This window comes from Macadamia integrifolia, chromosome 2, assembly GCF_013358625.1.
Source record: "Macadamia integrifolia cultivar HAES 741 chromosome 2, SCU_Mint_v3, whole genome shotgun sequence".
Taxonomy (NCBI): domain Eukaryota; kingdom Viridiplantae; phylum Streptophyta; class Magnoliopsida; order Proteales; family Proteaceae; genus Macadamia; species Macadamia integrifolia.
In genome coordinates, this window is record NC_056558.1 from 33,619,847 (window position 1) to 33,640,396 (window position 20,550).

A 20,550-nucleotide genomic window follows, 5' to 3' on the forward strand; every position below is an offset into this window, starting at 1 on the left:
AGATGCTAAAACTAGGGTTTAAAAACTCGAAATCCGGATTCAGATTGATCTTGGTCGATTATCAGCCAAAACAACTTAACCTAGAAAATATGATTCAAGCAAACGAGTCGAGAAAGAGATAGTTGAATCAAAATAATTCTTTTTTTAGTTCTATTTATATCAGAGAGAAATATGAATTATTAATATTTTTATTATAAATAAAATATAAATTACCTCCGAGGACATGCAAAAAATGCTAATAGATCTTGTCGTTAATTTAATAAAATGAATATAGGTGTTCGTTGTTTACTGAGGGAGGCAAACATATGATAACGAATATAAAAATAGCACGAGAAAGATAGCTGAGTGGACAAAAGAGGTGGATTGCTAATCTGTTATACTTTTTTTTTTTATACCCAGACTGTCCGGATCTTTTGACCCGACTAATCCCTGGGGTCACTGTGATACCGTTTACACAGGACTAGGTCAGTCCGAGACAGAAACTCTCATGTGGTGGCCCGAAGAAATTAGGTGCAGTGGCGAAAATTTGATCACGGGACCTCACTTCCTGAGGCGGAATACGTGTACAATTTATTCGTACCGAAGGTTCGGATATGTCTCTTTTCATTGTCTATGACTTGAGATTTTTCTTCTGATCTGGATTGGCTGAATCTGATCGATGTTATCATGATTCTTGAAACCCTAATTAAGACTATATATGTTAAGTAGAAAAAAAATGTATTAAGGCTAAGATCTATCATATGGATATATGATTGGAATCAAGGATAACCAAAAGAATCCCTAAGAACTGCCTCTAAGGTTACCTGGATGTCAAAACAAGGCAGGTCCTCTGGGGATTCATTCCACGGGACAGTCCCCTTGGCACATCACTCATAATCATGGATAGTTAAAAATAAAAGTTGATTGGGACATTAAGAAATAGATAAAAGGATTTAGGGAGAGGGTTCCCGTCAACACTGGAATTTTAATTCAGGCGAATGGAGGCTTCCCATTACAAATCATAAATATGTAAAATGGGGAGAATTTTGGAGGAGAGAGAAACAATGGGTCCACTGCTTCTGTGCCTTGGGGTGCAGATTCATTGGCACACCAGTGTCATGCGTAAACATTTCCCAAGGATTTATTTGGAATTTTTTTTTTTCTCGCCAAATTTTGTGTTCTTGGTAAGAAATTTTTGCCTGACTTGATAAAGAGAGAATCTATCTTGACCCTATCATTGGACTACTAGAAAGTGAATTCTATCACTAAACTCTTGCCTCTCTATTGCACATAATCGACAATAACCTTCCCCATTCTAGTCCAATCCAAGGGTCAAACGAGTGGATTAAAACGTTCCATTTTCACTATTGGTGAAGAGAAACTCGATCCTTCTAATATATTGTTAATAATATTCCCAATTATATATTGCACCTTATAATTCAAACATTGTGGTTTCTTTTATTGACCTGATATATTTTCCCTTGTTAATGGACATTCGTTATGGTTTTGAATGATTCTTTTGTTTTTATGAATTTCTCTTCTTTCAAAAACAGAAAATGAAAGAATTTTATCAGTGATCATATTCAATATATATAATGTTAGGGTTACAAGTCTTGTATTCCATCACATAGATTTGTGGGTTGAATTATAGTGAGTTCATTCTCTGTAATCTAAGAGAGGCGTGAGGATGAGTGATTGTGACCCTATTCTCCATTGATAGTAAGATAAATGTTATCTCACCTTGGATGTAGACAATTTTGACAAATCACGTAAATGCTTACATTATTTGATTGTTTTGGTTCAATATCAAATAAATATCCAACAAAAGCATGGTTGCCAAATCAGTCTCCCTCGTCCTTCAAAGGTTATATTACATGTACACATGTGGTGCATAATTGAAGAGCTAAGATGTATGTGGCTGCCTGTGAATCTTATATATAATCAGTGGAACTAAATTTAGCAGAATTTTTCTTGAGAAGATATGATGTTGAGAAGGCTGGGTAGCTAGACCACTACAGGATTACTAAACCTTGACCCCCATATCTGTTGATCTTTTCTCTTGTTTCATACCTAAGAAAGTAGTTGTGTGGTGGCCCAGGGTTGACCTAAATAGCTACTTCAGTTTGCATCACCAAAGGTGATAAAATAGGAATCAAATATAGGACCAAAGGATCCAAACTCTTTAAAACAAGAACGGATCAAGAAAGCATATATAGCATTATCTCCACTTGTCTCCTTCCGTTATACAAGTCCCCACATTCACTGGCGCATGGCTCTTTTTGACCCACCCCTATTGCATCCATGAAAATGAAAGATGAAGATGGAAAAGTAATTAAACCAAAACCCATCCCATCCCATCCCAACTTTCCAATTATATCTTCTTGTTCACAAAGGTAGATTAGGTTGAGGTTCCCTTGTTTCATCCATGTAATAGGTTCTTTTTTTCTTAGTCCACTTATAGAGGATAATAGATAAGATTACACAGCATCCCATTGTCTTATTCTTACTCAAAAGAAAAGCTTGCATGAAGGGGTCTGAGCCCTTGGTTTCCAACACTTTATGTATTCCCTCTTTCTGCTCATCACTTAATAGTGAACCCTTGCCTTTACTACTAGCTAGTTCTGCTGTTCATTCCAAATGCCTACTCAGCCACAAGACATAGGCTTTCATTATCTCATCAGTAACTCATTTACAGAAAGAGCCCAATAATGGTAGTATGGTACCCAGTTCCTCTTCTCATATAGTCACTGCTTATAATTATTCTCATTGGGCCATGATCTTTAGATATTAATGGGCATTCTACCCTTTCACTACTTGTGTGTTTTTATTGAGGGGAAAGGACATTGGGCCATGGTCTTCAGATATTAATGGGCATTCTACCCTTCACCACTAGTGTGTTTTTATTGAGGGGAAAGGACATGTGTAAGGGGATGAATAAAAAAAAAATAAATTAATAGTGAGAGAGCAATAGAATCAAAAAAACATTATTAAACACCCAACTGAGGCTGTGGCCTCTCTAAGAAAATATAAGTTCATGAATGATTGAACTCTCTAACTGATAAGATCATGCACCTTGGTTGCCTCTAATCCTATATTTTTATACTTGCACTGTTTATATTAAAGGGGATAATCAATTGTGATTCCATATTAGGCATATGGGGCTGATCCCTCACGCTGTAAGCCAGTTGATATGATTTTGGGTTCTTTCATCTTATAAGTCAATTTATAGGATTAATTCTCCCAAGATACGTATGAGGGTTGTCACTTCGTCCGGCCACTAATAACAACAAAATATGGATATATACAGATCTAGAAATGTGGCCCAAATGGGCTTTGTAATTCCCAGTCCTCCACTATGGGAGCCCTCTTTTCTTAGGATCTCTTGCAACTTGTTAATCTCTCCTTCTTTTTTTTTTTTTTTTCACCCAAGGCTAAAGGCCACCCATGTGGCGAGCCTATCCATATGTGTTGCATCCAGTAAAGTGATGACATGTGTCTTTCTGTTTCTATAAAAGTCTCCTCGTGCACTCTTAATAATGAATGCATGGAAAGCATTTATGGAAACGAAAGGAAACTTATCATTACTTAGCCATATGTGAAGCTTTCTTGTACACATATTGCATGGTTAGCCATTGATGAATCACCATTGCAGTCTACAGACACCAACACTAATGGAAACATGCATTACATTCATAGATAACTGACTTAGCTACAGTTACATGACTACATCACAGAACATGCATTTGGGTTCTCATCACTGAAAATGTGAGGATATGCATAGTACTCCATATAGTATTTGGGACCCCAATACTCATATTTCTTGGCATCAGCTTTATTATCATCTTCTCCCTTGCCTTCCTCACCTTCTTTCTTCTCTCCTTCTTCCTTCTTTTCTTCTTCTTTCTTCTCTTCTTCTTTCTTCTCTTCTTCTTTGTTTCCTTCCTCTTTCACAATTGATGCTTGTTTCCTAGTCTTCTTGTAGACATTCTCCACAAGCTTCGTTGGATCTACAACACCCTTTACCGTCACTTGATTGTTCGCGACGTCTGTAGCTACTGATTCAACCCCTGCGAAACATTAGCAAGCCCATTATTCTATATATGGCTTGTAAGGTGAGGGAACCTCCACTACCCTAATGGCCTCGAGTACCAGGGCGCCCCTTCTATGTGAGGGTTGGGACCAAAGATCAACTATTCTGATACCACTAAAACAATCATGGGAGCCTAGGCCCGGGCCGTATCAACCTCCACCAAGTCACTTATGGTACAAATAATGTGTGATCACCCCCCCCCCCATAGTTAATATGGGATCATAATATATACTAGTTACTGAAATTCAGGGAGATAGTATCAAAAAAAAAAAAAAAAAAGGGAAAATATGGTTATATACCTTCTATCTTTCTGATCCTCTTTTGCAAAACTTGAGCACAGTTTTCACAGTGCATGTGCACTTTCAATGTCACTGTGATTACAGGAGGAGGCTGCAAAGGTTACAGAGGGAAATGGGAAAACAGAAAAGAGTGATTAGTCTAGACTCAATCCATTTAAAGAGAATTAAAGCTATAGCTTTATACAAAAAAAAAATAAAAAATAAATCCAGGTTGTAAACATTTATGAGTTACCCAAGACCAGACCCACGAGTTCATTCACCCATTATTATTAGTAGCTTATTACTGATACGTTTCTGTGAGAAATGTTGTCAGGTCTAGGCTTTAGAGTTGAAGGACCAGCCAAGGTTTTAGTTCACGGTATTGGTATTGGTATCGTTGTCACTAATAGTGATATTGACTATGATATTAATATTGATGCTGATATAGATTAATCGTATCGGGCTGATTCCAGGAAAAAAAAAAAAAAAAACCTCTTTTTTATAGTATCGATTGATACATATTGCTATCAATCATCATCGATATCGATACAATCGATATGATATTGATATTCCTCTAGACAAATATATCATGTAAGAGGTTTGGGATTTATACCTCTTAGCTATGAGAGAACACACATTAACATGAGAATATGATTTTTAACCTCTTGATTTGATTCTTAACCTCTTAAATTCTGAATCTCTGATAGATTTTAATTTGTGTTAAATTATATGGGAAAATGTATGTTAATGACAGATAATCTATAGTATTTATCGATTACAATAAGGGAAAAGATTCTCTTAGCTGACTTTGGATTTTTTCCTCTCTCTTACATACATACACATGAAATTATCTCTCTACCTCCTATAATGAAACCATTTTGCCGCTTCTCATTGATATATGCTCGCGACATTGTTTGTTCAAAGTTCACTGAGTTGCCAAGGGAAATACGCTAGCACCCTTCGTATATCTCTTTTCCTCATATGGAATGATTTTGCAGTCCTCATATACATGGGTGTGCTTCTTATACCACTTGCTAACAGAACCCTCTCCCAAATATGAACAAAGCCTAACCAATGTTAATTGGACCTAACCGAAATAGAGGGTGATGCACACACAGAAGCCACACAAAGTGAGCCCACAATGCTCTTCTATAAATATCCTCGTGACATGCTATGATGTATTTGGCCCCATTTTTTTGTCTGGCCTGGCCCAACTGGTACTCAAAAATGACCATAGAGTATAGAGGTGTTATTTTATATTTCATAGGAGGTGAGTCCATCATTTCATCCCCATATCTCGAAGTATTGAACCAAATTCACCCACATTAAATATATATATATTTAACCTGAGATGTTGTATATATTTGGATTTACTGACCTTACCCCAAAATCTGAATTTGGAATTTAGTGGAAAGAAACGAAATGTACCACTTAAATTCAAATCCAATCTGTGCCATAATGGCAAAATGACTTAAAATATGTTTGTGCCGAAAAACCAATTCCAGATTGAAAGCAATTAAAAATGGTTGTGAGGAGCATTGAACCAGAAGCAGACAATGGCACATGAGACACATAGGAAAAACAATACAGAAGAACCCGGGTACAGGAGAGTACAGGACCACTTAATACAAAGGTACCAAGGTGAAAGAGTAAAAAAAGAGTAAAAGTGCTTCAGCTATGATTATAATTAAATTACTAGAAAAGTTCATCTACGAATCTAAGGTTATCATTATTTTCCCCTATATGTTGATTGTCCAAGCACAACGATGGCCTTCGGTCCTTTGTCGTGGGTTAAAGAAAATTTACATTAGATTATATTATTTGCATAGATACATAATGAATGGTACATTGGTGGGTGGTGTAGTTAAGTGAATCCATGACCTAGACTCTAAAGTATCAGTCTAGAGTAGAGAGAATCATTACTCCCCTCTTATGATATGTAATGCTCAAAATTCTCGAGTTTTATAAGGAATCAATAAGATACAATCATGATGTTGAGGGTATTTCAGACACTTTATGTTATATGAAAAATAATTAATTATGCCATTTTACAGAGTTATGTATAATGTGTCCTTGAAGTAGATACTGAATCTTGAACACCTTTTGAAGCCCAATTCTTTTCTATTTTCTCATTTCATTATGCGTTCCAAACTCGAAATCTTTTCTTATATTGCTCTAGTTAGGTGGCTTGAGGAGTAAAAAACCTTTTTTTTTTCTCTGGAACAACAACATGACCATCCACATAATGAGACAATGACCTATGGTTTATATGCTTTATCTTAGTTATTTTATTTTTTATTTTTGGTGGGTTGGTGGAGGTGGGGAGGAGTTGTGAAAGGAAAGGGAAATGGCTGAATACCTCATCCTTCTTGTCTTCCTTCTTGTCTTGAGACTCTTCTTTCTTCTCCTCTTCAGGAGGTTTGGGCAAAGGTGAAATAAGCTCCACTTTTCTACCACTCTTCTTCTGAACTCTCTCACACACCTTTATAGGATCTGCTGTCTTCCCTTTCACTACCACCTTATGAGATTTGTAATCCGTCACTACTTCCTCAACCCCTGTCAAGTTCCACCATTTCATCAGCCACAATTGCAGAAGAAAAGGTCATAAGCTACTACAATTAAAAGCTCTCTCTCTCTAGAAAGTTGAAAATTAAAATAAAACAGAGCAGGGGAAGTATCAAATGGGACAAGACCTTGAAATCCTTTCAGGGTTTTGAAGACCTTCCTTGCACAAGCCTCACAATGCATATCAACTTTGAGGACAATCTCCTGAGGCTCTTCAGTTGTCTTCTCCTCTTCTTTCTTTTCTTCTTCCTTCTTCTTCTCTTCTGTGTCTCCTCCCTCTTCCTTCTTTCCTTCTTCTTTGTTCTCCTGCCATAATATGGTCAAAATACCTTCTGGATCAGCCCTTCAAACCTTTAATCACAAACTATACTCAAAAACCCAAACACAAATTATGTTCCACATAGCTGTAATGACAATAAATTTCTACTCAGAATCTAGTATAATATACTTACTTCACCCATCTCCAGGCAGATTGGGAGCAGCAAACCTGTTCTTATGACTGCAAAAGTTGCAGAGCACTAATGAGAAATACAAAAAAAAAAACTTTCTTAGATGAGTTAGATTAGATGCTGGGAAAGAAGAAAAGACATTCCTTGCTTCTCCTTCTTAGTAGGAGGGCATCTCTCTCTCTCTCCCTCTCTCTTTGGTGGTGGTGATGTGGTTAAGTAGAGTGGAGATTCTGCAAAGCTGAGACGGGATCCTTTAATGCTGACTAAACTTTAGTCCTTACCAGACAGGGGAAAGTCAGGAGGTTCTTTAACATATGGCAGGCAGACCTTACGAATTGTGAGGTGGGCCAAGTGAGTTAATCCATTGGGCCAGAGAGTGGGCCTCTGAATTGGTCAACCTGGGCATTTTAATGATCTGAGCCCATTCAAATTGCAGGAGGAGGACTAAGATGTGATATTACACCATGAAGTTTGGACACACTCCATCATTATCTTTTAACTTTATCGAAGTATCACGGGAAAGAAAGTGAAAAAAATTTTAACCTAAAAAAAAAACTTTGGTAATTTAGTAATGATTGTATAAGTTACCAAACTTTCTTATTGTATCTAGTGATGATGATTTTTAGATGTAATTTTTATTTTATTTTTAAATTCAAGAAATTTAGATACAAATCAAAGTAAATTTTTATAATTAAATAAATAAATATATGGAGATAGTAATATAATCATCTTGGATAATTTTTACAAAAGTTTTTATTTTAGGTTTGAAAATTTCATTTTCATTCACTTAATTTTCCTTGTAACCAAACAGAGTCTCGCGGTTCGAGATGTTTTTTTATGTAAGAACGTAAATCATGATGGTTCTGGGTAATCTATAGATTCTAGTCTTTTGGAGCCAGAACCATAATCGTCTTTATTAATCAATCAGTTTTAAGTCTACGAGTCAATACCGATTATTAAAAGGTGGACAATTCTTTTTCCAGACACAATTACGTATCCAAATTTCTAAAATTCTTACTTAAGTATACCAAAAATAAGTAAATAAATATCCATTCCTAAACATATAAGCAACCAAATAGTCATTCTTATGTTATACAATATTAATCACATATCCTTCCTTGTGTATGCAAATAAAAATATGAACCAAATACTTAAGAGAGGAGACCTCCATTCTTATGCATAAAAATAAATCCAAAATTTCAAATTCTAAATCATCAACATTTTATGTCTTTTAAACGGTTCTAGTTCTTAATTGATTCAGTTCAAACCGTTAGAATTCTTAGATCAAATCTTTTCAATAAGCAATAGATTTCAATATCCAAACTTGGAATCATCCCAATAAACTATCAGGTGGGACGGTTTTGGTTTCGTCTAGTCCCAAATTTACATCCATTATTTTGCAATATTTTCTGAAAATATCTTAACCGTACATTGAAAAACAATAAAAGCTTCAAACGTGTTTAAAACACTTGACAAAAATTAATATAATATTATAAAATGCATACTTTATACATCAAATATATTAACAATACATGAATTGATTCCATATATATATATTTTTTTGTTTCTATTGGCACATTCAAGTTTTAAATAGTTTTAAACACATCTTACCAAGCAAAGATTTTTTTACTATTGCTATTTTAATTAACTATGGTACTGACTATGAACCACTTCTAATTAAAAACCTAACATAGCTGACCCACTCTGAACCTAAAATATAAAATAATAAAAAATGAAAAGAAAATATGACCCACAACATAAATGTAAGGGATAATTAAGCCCCATACACAACTTCACTGATAGTTCACTGCCTCATCAGAACAACTTGCAATGCTCACATGGGAAAGTGAGCTATAGTTTTTAAAATTAAATAAAAATGGAATTAGTTTTGGCTTTGACTTGTCAAATTGAATTGTGGGATCGAATCTTATCATATGCAAATGTATATGCAAGTGTGGATTAGTGGGTGGATGTATGAGTAGCCATTGACCCTATTAGCATCTAGTAGGTTGATTGCATTGATCAGCGAAACTTAATAGCATAAAGTCAAAAAAAAAAAAAATTTAAAAAAATGCATGATATACATTGATACTGGTGAAATACTTTACCCAAAAAAAAAAAAAGACTGGTGAGTATACACTTAAATTTAGAATATGAAATTACATGGAGGAAAAGGGTGTTACTGGTAAGAAAGAAAAACTGTAATTATTTAAAGGGTTTACCACTTTACCATTACCTCTGGCTGTGATTTTTTTTTTTTTTTTTTTCGTTTACTACTGATGAAATTGCTCTGGAGATGAATCATTTGGTGGTGGAAACAATGGAAGAGGATTTGTATCATCAAAATCCTGAAACACAGGAAAAGCCAACACGAACAACCTGTAAGTATAGCTTTCCATCTCAACTTGCCTCAATTAGAGAGAGAATGAGTAGTAGAAAGAAGACAGAAAGTTAAAGAAAAGAAATGAGTGGTCTATCTCTATCCTATCAAGTATTAATGGACCCCACAATTAGGACTCTTGATGAGAAAGTGATCATAGAGATGAGAACCCCAATTCCATGGTCGGCCCCGAAAGTTATAGTTATAGGTGATCTTCTCTGGGATCTTTGATTGATTGAGCCATCAAAACGGGAAAGGTATTAGGATGCTTGAATCAAGGAAGGACACCACTTGATTCTAATCATCCATTGGTTGACACGTGTTAGATAAGGATTATCTTTTCCTTTCCTCTTTTGGGTCTCTCTCTCCTCTGCTACCTTTGGAATGAGATCTGTAGGTGGAGAAGCAGGGGAGCTTGAAAAGGAAAGAAATTAGTAGTGACAAAGGAAGAGATGAGAAGATAAGAAAGTTTCCGAATCTCTTCTAACTTCTTTTTCTTTTTTATAATATAATTAAAGAAGAAAAAATTTTGCCAATCTGATATTCCTATGCCAGTGTGTAGGACCAATGAGAGAGTATGTAAGAGTATCTTCAATGCATGCAGACGGCATGATCTTTTCACACTAGCCTATGTATAGGCATAGGCAACAGTAGATTGATAGGCTTCTTTTTTTCCATTAATAAAACAAAAATGAGTCTATATCATGAGTAACAAATATATTCTATAGGTCACACTAATCCATCCCCACCAGGGTTTTAGATATTAATATCGGTGATTCTATCAGTCACGAGTCTCACGACTCAAGCCAATATCAATACTTATATGATATAGATTAGGGCATATCGATGTAAATTATATATATGTATAAAAAAAAAATGCTCTAATACCAACTTAAAATCTTAAGTCTTTGAACTAGAGACAACTCCTTAAGTATTGACTCTACAGGTGGATAGATAACTTAAGAAGCACAACAAATAACTCTAATACTATCTAGGAAGGTCAACCCAAAACCTCTTACATACCTAACAACTTCGTCATTATTATTATTATTATTATTGTTGTTGTTGTTGTTGGTGTTTATTATTGTTATTGTTATTGTTATTGTTATTGTTATTATTATTATTATTATTATTATTATTATTATTATTATTATTATTATTATTATTGTATTTGTACTTGGGTAAGAGTTATTGCCATGGTGGAGTGTTAAGTAGTTAATAGAAGTTGGTAAATTAGTAGAAGTTAGAGATAAGTATGGAAGTGGAAGTAGTGGAGCGTAGATGGAATGTATGGTGTAAGCAACGTTTGTGACTACTTGTTTATCCTATTTAATAGGAACTAATATGGAATGGAAAAGAAATGAAGAAATTATCCTAAATTACCAATATGGAATGGAAAAGAAATGAAGAAATTATCCTAAATTACCAATATGGAATGGAAAAGAAATGAAGAAATTATCCTAAATTATCTCTCTGGATTTATCTTGAGAAGAGGCGGCTACCTCCCAATTAGCCAGACGTTCGGCTTCGTCCATAAAACCAAGAGGCAGGCACCTCCTAATTAGCCAAAACCCTACATCATCTCCCATATTTTCTCTCTATCTCCTATTTTCTTTCCCTCTCTCTACAGTGCACATATCAAAACCTTAAGGCATTAGGCGGAGATAGCCTCTTAAGTGTATAAAAGCATCAAAGACCAAACTTAAACAATGTAAAGCTTTACTTCTAACCCAAGAAAAATGGAATACATTTACGAGAAATCTCATTCAGTTAGATACTGTAGATTAAGACGGGACGCCAAAAGAATTGATTGCCGAGCCATAAACTCTCAACGTATGGTTCTAAGGAAAGGAATTGGATCCACCTATTCCAACCGGGGAGAACAGGCCATTTGACAGGAAGACTCTGAAATTGCGGAGGCTTAGTCCGATCAAACTGTTGTTAACTCCCAAAATAAAACGATGCTCAATAAATAATGAAACCTCAACAAATTTCTCTCATTTTCCATACCCAGAACAGATCACAGGTCCACACTAGAAAGGTGAGATGGGTATATGGATTATGCTTTTCCCCGTGGCTTCTATAGTTTGGTTTTGCCAACACCTTAGAGTACTTTAAAGTTGTATTTAGTATGTATTCTCAAAGTAAATTCTGATTCCAAAACATATTTTGAAAGCAAGAAAATAAAGAAGAACAGGGTTTCATAATGCATTCTATACTCAAATTTATTCCAATATTGCATATCAAACACAACCCAAGTAAGGCAGAGCTTTCAATCATCTTCATATGATTCTGGATTCATTTCTTATTAAAATAAAAACTGTAATTGGTGAAACAAATTCCTCTTTATTTCAAAACACTACCCAACAAAAAATTAAAAAAGGATTCTTGTGGACAAGTGTTATAAGCAATCCCTTGGGTTGATAACTATAAAGTGGTGGCCTTACATACAAGCTGGCCCTCATAACAGAAGAACCTAGAACTGCAAAAAAAGAGAACAGTGTGGTCCTGATTCCTGAATCCAAAACTCAAGAATCCAAAGTGCAACGAGAACTAAGAAGAGAAGAGAAATAGACAATCACAGAGCCCAACATGGCAGTTGCAGCAACAAGTAATAACTGTAAAAAAAAAAAAATGTAAAAAAAGAGTTTGGTGAAAGAAAAACACTCACTAAAGAGCACGTGAAGCGCAGCAACCAGCCACAGGCACTAGAAACAGTCTCATTGAGACTTCACTTTCTACTCTGCTCCACCTTTTTTCCCTTTCTTTTGTAAGCTTCACAGGATTATGCAACTTGCCCAGTCCACTGTGTCACAGTTCCATTTCCCAAATGCCCTACAATGTCTTCATGATTGACACCCATTACAAGAAAACTCAGGCACACAGTTCTATGTATGTGGATCCGGGTTAGTCCCGGATCAGCATATATCGGTCTGAATCAGCCCCGGAATTGGTGTTCTAATTCCGATCCTGATTCTTGAAACACTGCCCCTTACAATGTTGTCTACTCACCTGTGAAAAATGCAAACCAGGCTAGCCCAGGCACAAAACATGGGCCTGAAGTTTGAGAAGTTAATGGTCCAATTCTAATCCATGGGGAAATGTCCAAATGTCTCAGTCCAAGTCCAAATAATGGGCTTATTATGTTTCAAGAACATTTGGGTTTTACTTCTGCATCCCTCCCCTCTCTTATGAATTTGTAACAATGTTGGTGCAAGTCTAGTGAATGAGACCGATATCGATGCCAATACCTGATCAATATTTTAAGAATAGGGATTGATTGGCTCGATCTAGGGGTGTCAAATGGTGCGGTTTTGATTATTTGGTTCGGTTTACATTTTGATAAGGTGAAATCAAAACCGCACTAGATAGGAATAAGGTGAAATTAGAATCGTTTTCATTCGGTTTCAGTTTTAGCGGTTTTAAATGGGTTTTTGTTATTCGATTCACAACCGGTTTACATGCAGTTAATACTTAATAGTGTCGTTTTAGAAAATGGTTTGCATCCTATAACTAGGCTAGTCCAGGCACAAAACATGGGCTTGAAGTTAGAGAAGTTAAAGATCCAATTCTAATCCATGGGGAAATGTCCAGATGTCTCAGTCCAAGTCCAAATAATGGGCTTATTATGTTTCAAGAACATTTGGGTTTTACTTCTGCATCCCTCCCCTCTCTTATGAATTTGTAACAATGTTGGTGCAAGTCAAGTGAATGAGACCGATATCGATATTGATACTGATACCTGATCAATATTTTAAGAATAGGGATTGATTGGTTGGATCTAGGGGTGTCAAACAGTGTGGTTTTGGTTATTTGGTTCGGTTTACATTTTGATAAGATGAAACCAAAAAGCACTGGATAGGAATAAGGTGAAATTAGAATTGTTTTCATTTGGTTTCAATTTTAGCGGTTTCTAATCGGTTTTTGTTTTTCAGTTCACAACCGGTTTACATGCAGTTAATACTTAATAGTGTTGTTTTTGAAAATGGTTTGTATCCTATAGCTAGTGTGACTCCTGCATATAATAAATTTACTAAGGATTCATGACAATATACTTTTATTTTGCTAAAGACAATATACTTTCTATGTAAAAGGCTACACATATGATAGCTAATTAACTATGATCCTAGAAATTAGGAAATCAAAAAGTGTGATTGTGGAAAGTGAAGCTCTGATCTCGGTTAGTACTTTGTTTTTTTTTTTCCCCTTTTTTGGTAGAAACCCATCAAAATTCAAAATACTTTAAGTCTTTAATACTAGGTGCTGGTTAACCATCGGTTTTTTGTACTAAATCGAATCAAACCGAAATTATAGCCTATAAAATCAAAATCGGATCAATTTACTACAGTGCGATTCGATTAGATTATAACCGATGAATTTTGGTTCCAATAAACGATTTCGATTATATTTTGACACCCTTAGCTGGATCGGCCTATTCAGATGAGAATAGACTGATGCGGATCCCAATTCCGGCCAAATTGCAGCCTGTTTGGTCGATTTTTTATTAGGTTTATATAGCAGGCTTTTATCGCGCTGCAACAGGATTGTGTAAAGTAATTTTGCATTTCTAATAAATAAATAACATAAAGTAAATTTTTATTGCCTTCATAAGATGTGTGCCAAGGGTTTGTTAAAATAACTATGGAATGGCATGCCAAAAAGTGCATGCCTTAGTTATGAGTCTTATGACCAATAGATATACAGACTCATCATGCATTGTTGCCATGAAGTTTGGTTATAACTTAAACATTGCCCAAAACATTTGCCATTTCCTTTCTCAATTAAATATTTGTTGTTAGAATATGACAAGGTATTATAATGATAACTTTTTACTGTGAGAACTAAGATATTGGAAAAAAACTAACTTAATCAGTGTAACATTATTAATTCCATTAGAAATCCACTAGAAACACTTTTCTTACATAAATAAAAACAATTCATTAGCTTCCACCAACAGTGAGAAACTCTATTCTTTTATTATCTTCCTTAAAGATCGAAAATCAAAGCAATCTTCAGTGGACGAATTGAATAAGAGAAAAAGGAGTGCATTGAAGAGAATGATTCAAAGTCTCACCAATGAAAATGGGACAATTGTTCAAGGCAGAAATGAGTGTCCCCCAAAAGTGTTAGAGCAGGCTACTCATGAAACAATATTTTCAGTGATTTTTTCTCTGTGAAAAAAAAAAGAGATTGTAACATAAGGGAAAAAAAAAACACTAATATACATTACATGCTTATATCACCTAACTCCAAATCATTCCATACTTGATTATTAAATTTTACTTTATATCTAAATCATTCCATATTTAATTATTAAGTAATACTTTGCATTCAAATCATTGAAATTTGAAAAATGATAGGAAAAAAAAAACATTTTGAAAGTATCGTTACCAAATATGCATCCAAATCATTGGGATTTGAAAAGTAACAGAAAAAATATACATTTTGAAAGTATCATTATCAAACATGATAGAATTAAATAGTTTATAAAATCATATTGGATAATGATTACAAACATTTTTCTTTAAGTTTGAAAATTATCACTTCCATTCCTTTCAATGTTCTGTGCAACCAAGAGCCATAAATTTCTTACATCCACCATAAGTTGCTTTCGGGCCAGGAAAGGCAAAACATGCCCTTCGCCTTTCACAAAGCAGAATCCAAGAAATTACGAACAATAACTAGTTTTATGAATAAATGGGCAATTTTAACATTACTTGTATACATAATCTCTATATGAATCTTCGAGTCTTCGACACACGCACAAGTTCTTATTAATAGTACTGAACCCAGAAAATTTACTTTAATCTCAATCTAGTATAAGAGACCCGAAGCAGACCTAGTAAGACCTCTCAAACTGAGACTCATGACAATGTGGGTCAAGCCATTCCGTTGAGGAACTCTTTGACGTGCTAACATTTACTTTTCCGCCACCAACAAGTTCTTGCAGGCTATCCACCTTATTCTCCCGCCCTGATCCTGTGTGTCTTCTGTCTGCTTCCTTTAACTTCTGCTTAAATCGCTGCTTCCGCCCAGTTGTGTTCAGCTCTTGCTGCTTTGCTTGTGAAGGTGGAGCACCGTGCGGTCCCAAGTAGATCTTTTCCTCTTCCTTCTTGGCCTGTCCAACCTTACAAGACATAAAGATATCAGTTTTTGTAGAAGAGATCACAAAATCATAACCCAAAAAAAAGGGGGGGAATGCCTACTATTCAGCTCTTAGTATCGTACATGCATGCAAAAATTTACTAACTTCAATGTTGTTCAAGTATCTGATGTGTAAGCACCAAAAGCAGTTCAAGAAAAAAGGGGGAATATCCATTTTGACGCTCACCTTGGGAGAAGGTTCCAAGTCATTCACTTCTAGAACATCAGGCTTACTCGAGTCTCCAACTAAGTTTGGTATCACGAACCCTTCAGTGTCTGGGAGAAACCAAAAGAAAATTCTTGAGAAGTAATCCTCATTATTTGCCCATACAGCATTACATCCACATAATAAGCTCATAAAACAAGATCTGTATACATTATATATATATATATATATATATGATAAGAATGGAGCCTATTTGGTTGAAAATGATGATATTATTCCAGGTCACCTCAATAAGGTGTCCTGTATTAAATCCCTAGGCATGATGTCACGTAATTTCCTAGCTGCCATATACCGTATATCATTGAAAGATAGGGATCGGCTGCACGTAATTTCCTGTCCTGTCTACAAGAACACCTCCCTTTGGAGCTGTCTTAACAATCCACTATTAAAAGATTGACAAGATCTTAGGGTTACACTAATAATGGTTGCATCCAAAAAATTCCAATTCCTGACACTCTTATGGTGACAGAAAAAGAGCTGGCAAACTCATCTCATTTTGCTATCTAAATTTTTTCAACTCATTAGGATGATATAAGCACAGCGTCTTTCTAAATATCAGTTGTAGAAGGCTGATATTGTCTTTAACCATCTGGTATACTCCACCATCATAGTTTTCTCAGATGCCAAAGAGGAATCAACAATTTCCTTTTCCTCTCATAAATTAGAGAAAAGCCCCCCCCTTCTCCCCACAGTAGATTTTTTTGGATGGTAGGCGGTTAAAACTTGACCGCCTCCTTGTAGTACCATCAATGCAGGCCGCATCACTGCCTCGTAAATTGTGATTTATCCATCCTGGGTTTCTGATTACTTCCAATAGGGCTCCTGGGATCTACCGAAAGAATCAATGTAAGTATTTGAAAGCCCCCTGGTTCTAGGTTTACTGACCTAGTTTAAGTTAATAATCCTTCACATTCTTCCATTGAAAAGTTATACGTACTCAGTTGCTAAATTGGCAATTTAAAATATTAGAAACATGTTCGCCTGGCTCTTTAAGTTCATCAGACATTTGTTTCATCTGTAGTCTATGTGTCAATGCCCCTCCCTGACAGCCGTCCCTGGATATCTCAAAGGCAAGCTAATGTTTTTAGAATGGGCTCACAGGAGAAATGGGATCCCAGAATAGCTATACTTTCTTGTTCTTTGAAGTCAAAGGGATGGTACAGGGTATCGCTCAGGGAAACGAGGGAGTTGACTATATTCCATGAAATCCTTGGATTAAGCAGCTCATTCACCATAAGGCAGTGATGTAGTAAGAATATGCCATTACCTCAGTTTGACTGGGGGCACAAGTGCATTTACATCAAAAACATCCCGCGAAGGAATTGAGTTGAGTCTGAATCTGACATTTCAGAACTCGATAGCACCATTCCACGAAGCATTCTGTCAGTAGCCTTCCTCTTACATTGAGAAGAAGAACAGATCCTGCCACTAAAGGGGATTGTTAAGAGGTAAGTGAAGGAATTTAACAGAACTTGTTTCACTTTGACTAGTTTCCGATCCTCCTTGATGTAGGCTCTCTTTGGTATGATTTCTATTTGTATTTATTAACTATTTTTTTAGAAATTATTTGTAACAATAAATTATGGACCACAAATAGTATTCGTTTGGTTACTATTTATACAATAGATTATATAACGAGAAAATAGGTTTCAGTTTTCACCTTTAGCTTTGAGCTTCGAGCGAGAGAGATGATAGGATTTGGGGTTTTTTATTGGAAAAGTATAGAACATACTGAAGTTACCTATTTACCATTGATTTTGAGTAGTTTAGCACACATGCTCATTTAAGGTAGCAATAATCAACATAAATGATTTGTTGCCACAAATCACAAATAGCTTGAGAGCAATTTGTGATTTGTGATTTATTCTAATTTATTATAAATAGAAATAAGTGCTATAAATTATACCAAACACTTGTAAAAATAGAAATAAGTCAAATAAATACAAATAAATCAAACCAAAGAGAGCCGTAGTGCATGGTTTCTTTGGTAATCCATAAGTGCTGCAAGTCTACAACATCAACATCCATTATCCCCTCCTCTCCATCTAGTAACAGAGGCTCTAAGTAAAATGCTTGGAAAGCAGTGGAGGGAGGACCAACTGAAATTTTTTCCATAGAGATTTGTCTATGCATTTTCTCTCTCTTTAAAAAAAATAATAATTAAAAAACTCATGTGAGGAGTAGGCTACTCCGCTTGCTCAGAGAGACTTTTCCCAGATTCCTCCATGTTGCTCAAGGAGAAACATAAGATTCCTCTAACACTTCTCTCTTGATCTCCCCTCTTCTCTTCTTCTATTATTTTTCTTCCTTCTCCCTATTCTGTTCTTCAGATCAACAGAGAATTATTTCAGCTTCAACTTATTCAGATATCCTGAATCACAATTGATCTCTTTTCCAATCGACCAGGTAAGCTCTAGCTCTATTCACCCTAATTTCGGAATTTAATTTCAGATTCTATCTCGTAAACTTCTGCAAATATATAGTATAACAGATTGGGTACTGCTAGCATCAGGCATAAGATTTCTTTATTCTCTTCTATAAAACAATGAATTCTGATCTATTTTGAATCTGTCCTGAAAATTTCTATTAGTTTCTCCTCACTAGAGGCGACGGCCACCATTGTGTCTCTCTCTAAGTTAAATCATTTATTGCCAGAGACTGGAGAAATAAATTCCATTTAGCCGCAAGCTGTAGGACTGATTACTATCTGTTGTGGCTAGTTCTAATCATTAAATTCTTAAACGGTTCAAAATTCAACTTCAATCTTTTCAACTATTGAGTTTCCTAGATTCAAAATATTCACTTAAACCAATTTCCTGTGAAGTTCTATAAATCAAAATTATTCAGTAAACAAGTGTTTCACTTTGGACCTAGAATCAACTCCAATACTGTTCGGTTAATAATTTTTTTGTGTTTCAAATAAATTATTTTTCTGTGACCCATTGATGCTAGCCAGCATGTTCTCACATCCTTAGAGTCAGCCCAACACGTGTGGACTTTGAATATCCAAATGCATCCTCCATCACCAGCTGCTTCACACAAGAAGCAGTTTAAGGGAGAACTTGCAAGGGAAGACTTGAGAAGACGTTGGAGACTGGTGATGAAGATTTTGGGGGGAGGGGGGGGGGGGGGGGGAGTTTACTCTGATCAAGGTTCATTAGGCAGCATTACCATTCAAAAGTAGCTCACTTTAATATGCGGGCATCGGTGGCTGGTAGACTTGAGAGTACTTGAACAATTTTGTCCAGAATGAGTGGATAGATCCGCAAAATTTAACTTGATAGAGTGGAGAAAGGTCTGCAAACCCAAATGCTTAAAAGAGTTGGTTTACAGAAAATGATGCAAATAAGACAAATGTTGGTAGACAAATCTCCAGTTTGTGGATGAGTTTCGACATTTGTACACCATAGTTATCAATCGACAAGGAGGTCATGGGTGGCTGGTTATGTGTTTATTCAGGATACTATCAGATTAGGGATTCCCATCGCTTAGGTAACATCTTGATGAATGCAAAATAAATTATTTGGTTTGGCCAATGGCATATTTGGAGTAGGCAAGCTCATTGTCCACAATTTGGGACTCAAGTTGAGGCTCATTCCTTATGGATAGGTGGAGAATAGGGTGTGATTTCCGGAAAACTCAGGACCATCCTTGGTTCATTGGCCTTCAACAAGCCCCTTTCCTCATGGATTGATTTGGGCAACGGTTTCAATGAAGTCTATCCCTTTCTCGAGCGGTTTCCCATGAAGCATTAGGGTTTTTTTTTTTGGTCACCCACGGTGATGCAGATACGGCTACCCTTTCTTGGTTGGACCAGCATGACCGGCTTTGGAAGCCAAGAGCCAAAAAGAATCGGTCCAGCCCAGGGTTTTGGTCCAACAAGGGTTGGAAATAAAATTTGTAGTTTACTCAGTGTTTTATTTCATGCTTTTATTTTCCACACTTGAACGTAGGAGTAGGATTTACTTCCTTGCTTTGGTTTCCTTTTTATAGTTGATTCCTAGTTTAGGCTAGTTTCCATTCCAGTTAAGTTTCTAATTTCATGTTCCTATTTTCCTATATATTAGTTGTAATCGATTGAAGATTTAGAGAGCAATTTGATTATTGAATGAATGTGTGAGTGTGATCCTCCTTTTCCCCCCCTCTCTACTCTGATTTTCCCCTCCCTTCCCTAAGGGTTCTCCATCAACTTGGTATCAGAGCCGAAGGATCCTATTCCTTCCCCATCTTTCTTCTTCCCTTCCCATTCTCTGTGTCGGATTCCACCGATACTGAGAACACAGTGAAAAAAAAAAAAAGAAAAAAAAGAAGCAATAAGGCGAGAAGAGAAGCAAGAAGTAGCAGCAGAAGAAACTGAAGCAGAAAAGACAAAAAAGAAAAGAAAAAGAGAAGTCGAGGTCGAAGTCGGAGAAGCAGCAAAGAGAGCGATAGCAGCCAAA

The 20,550-nt window shown here is 35.9% G+C and overlaps 2 protein-coding genes across 2 annotated transcripts; both read right to left on the bottom strand.

Annotated features, from left to right (window-relative positions):
* Positions 1-3,648: 3,648 nt before the first annotated feature.
* On the bottom strand, positions 3,649-7,629 carry LOC122069743 (heavy metal-associated isoprenylated plant protein 7-like). Its single transcript, XM_042633817.1, has 6 exons — positions 7,505-7,629; positions 7,365-7,411; positions 7,041-7,218; positions 6,707-6,903; positions 4,369-4,459; positions 3,649-4,046 (listed from the first exon to the last, which is right to left on the bottom strand). Exons 2-6 carry the CDS (start codon positions 7,371-7,373, stop codon positions 3,703-3,705), a joined length of 819 nt encoding a protein of 272 aa, XP_042489751.1. The 5' UTR covers positions 7,374-7,411; positions 7,505-7,629; the 3' UTR covers positions 3,649-3,702.
* A 7,780-nt stretch (positions 7,630-15,409) lies between these two features.
* Positions 15,410-16,258, bottom strand: LOC122069749. Its single transcript, XM_042633830.1, has 2 exons — positions 16,073-16,258; positions 15,410-15,868 (listed from the first exon to the last, which is right to left on the bottom strand). The coding sequence occupies exons 1-2, from the start codon at positions 16,241-16,243 to the stop codon at positions 15,581-15,583; spliced, it is 459 nt and encodes a 152-aa protein (XP_042489764.1). The 5' UTR covers positions 16,244-16,258; the 3' UTR covers positions 15,410-15,580.
* Positions 16,259-20,550: the final 4,292 nt, after the last annotated feature.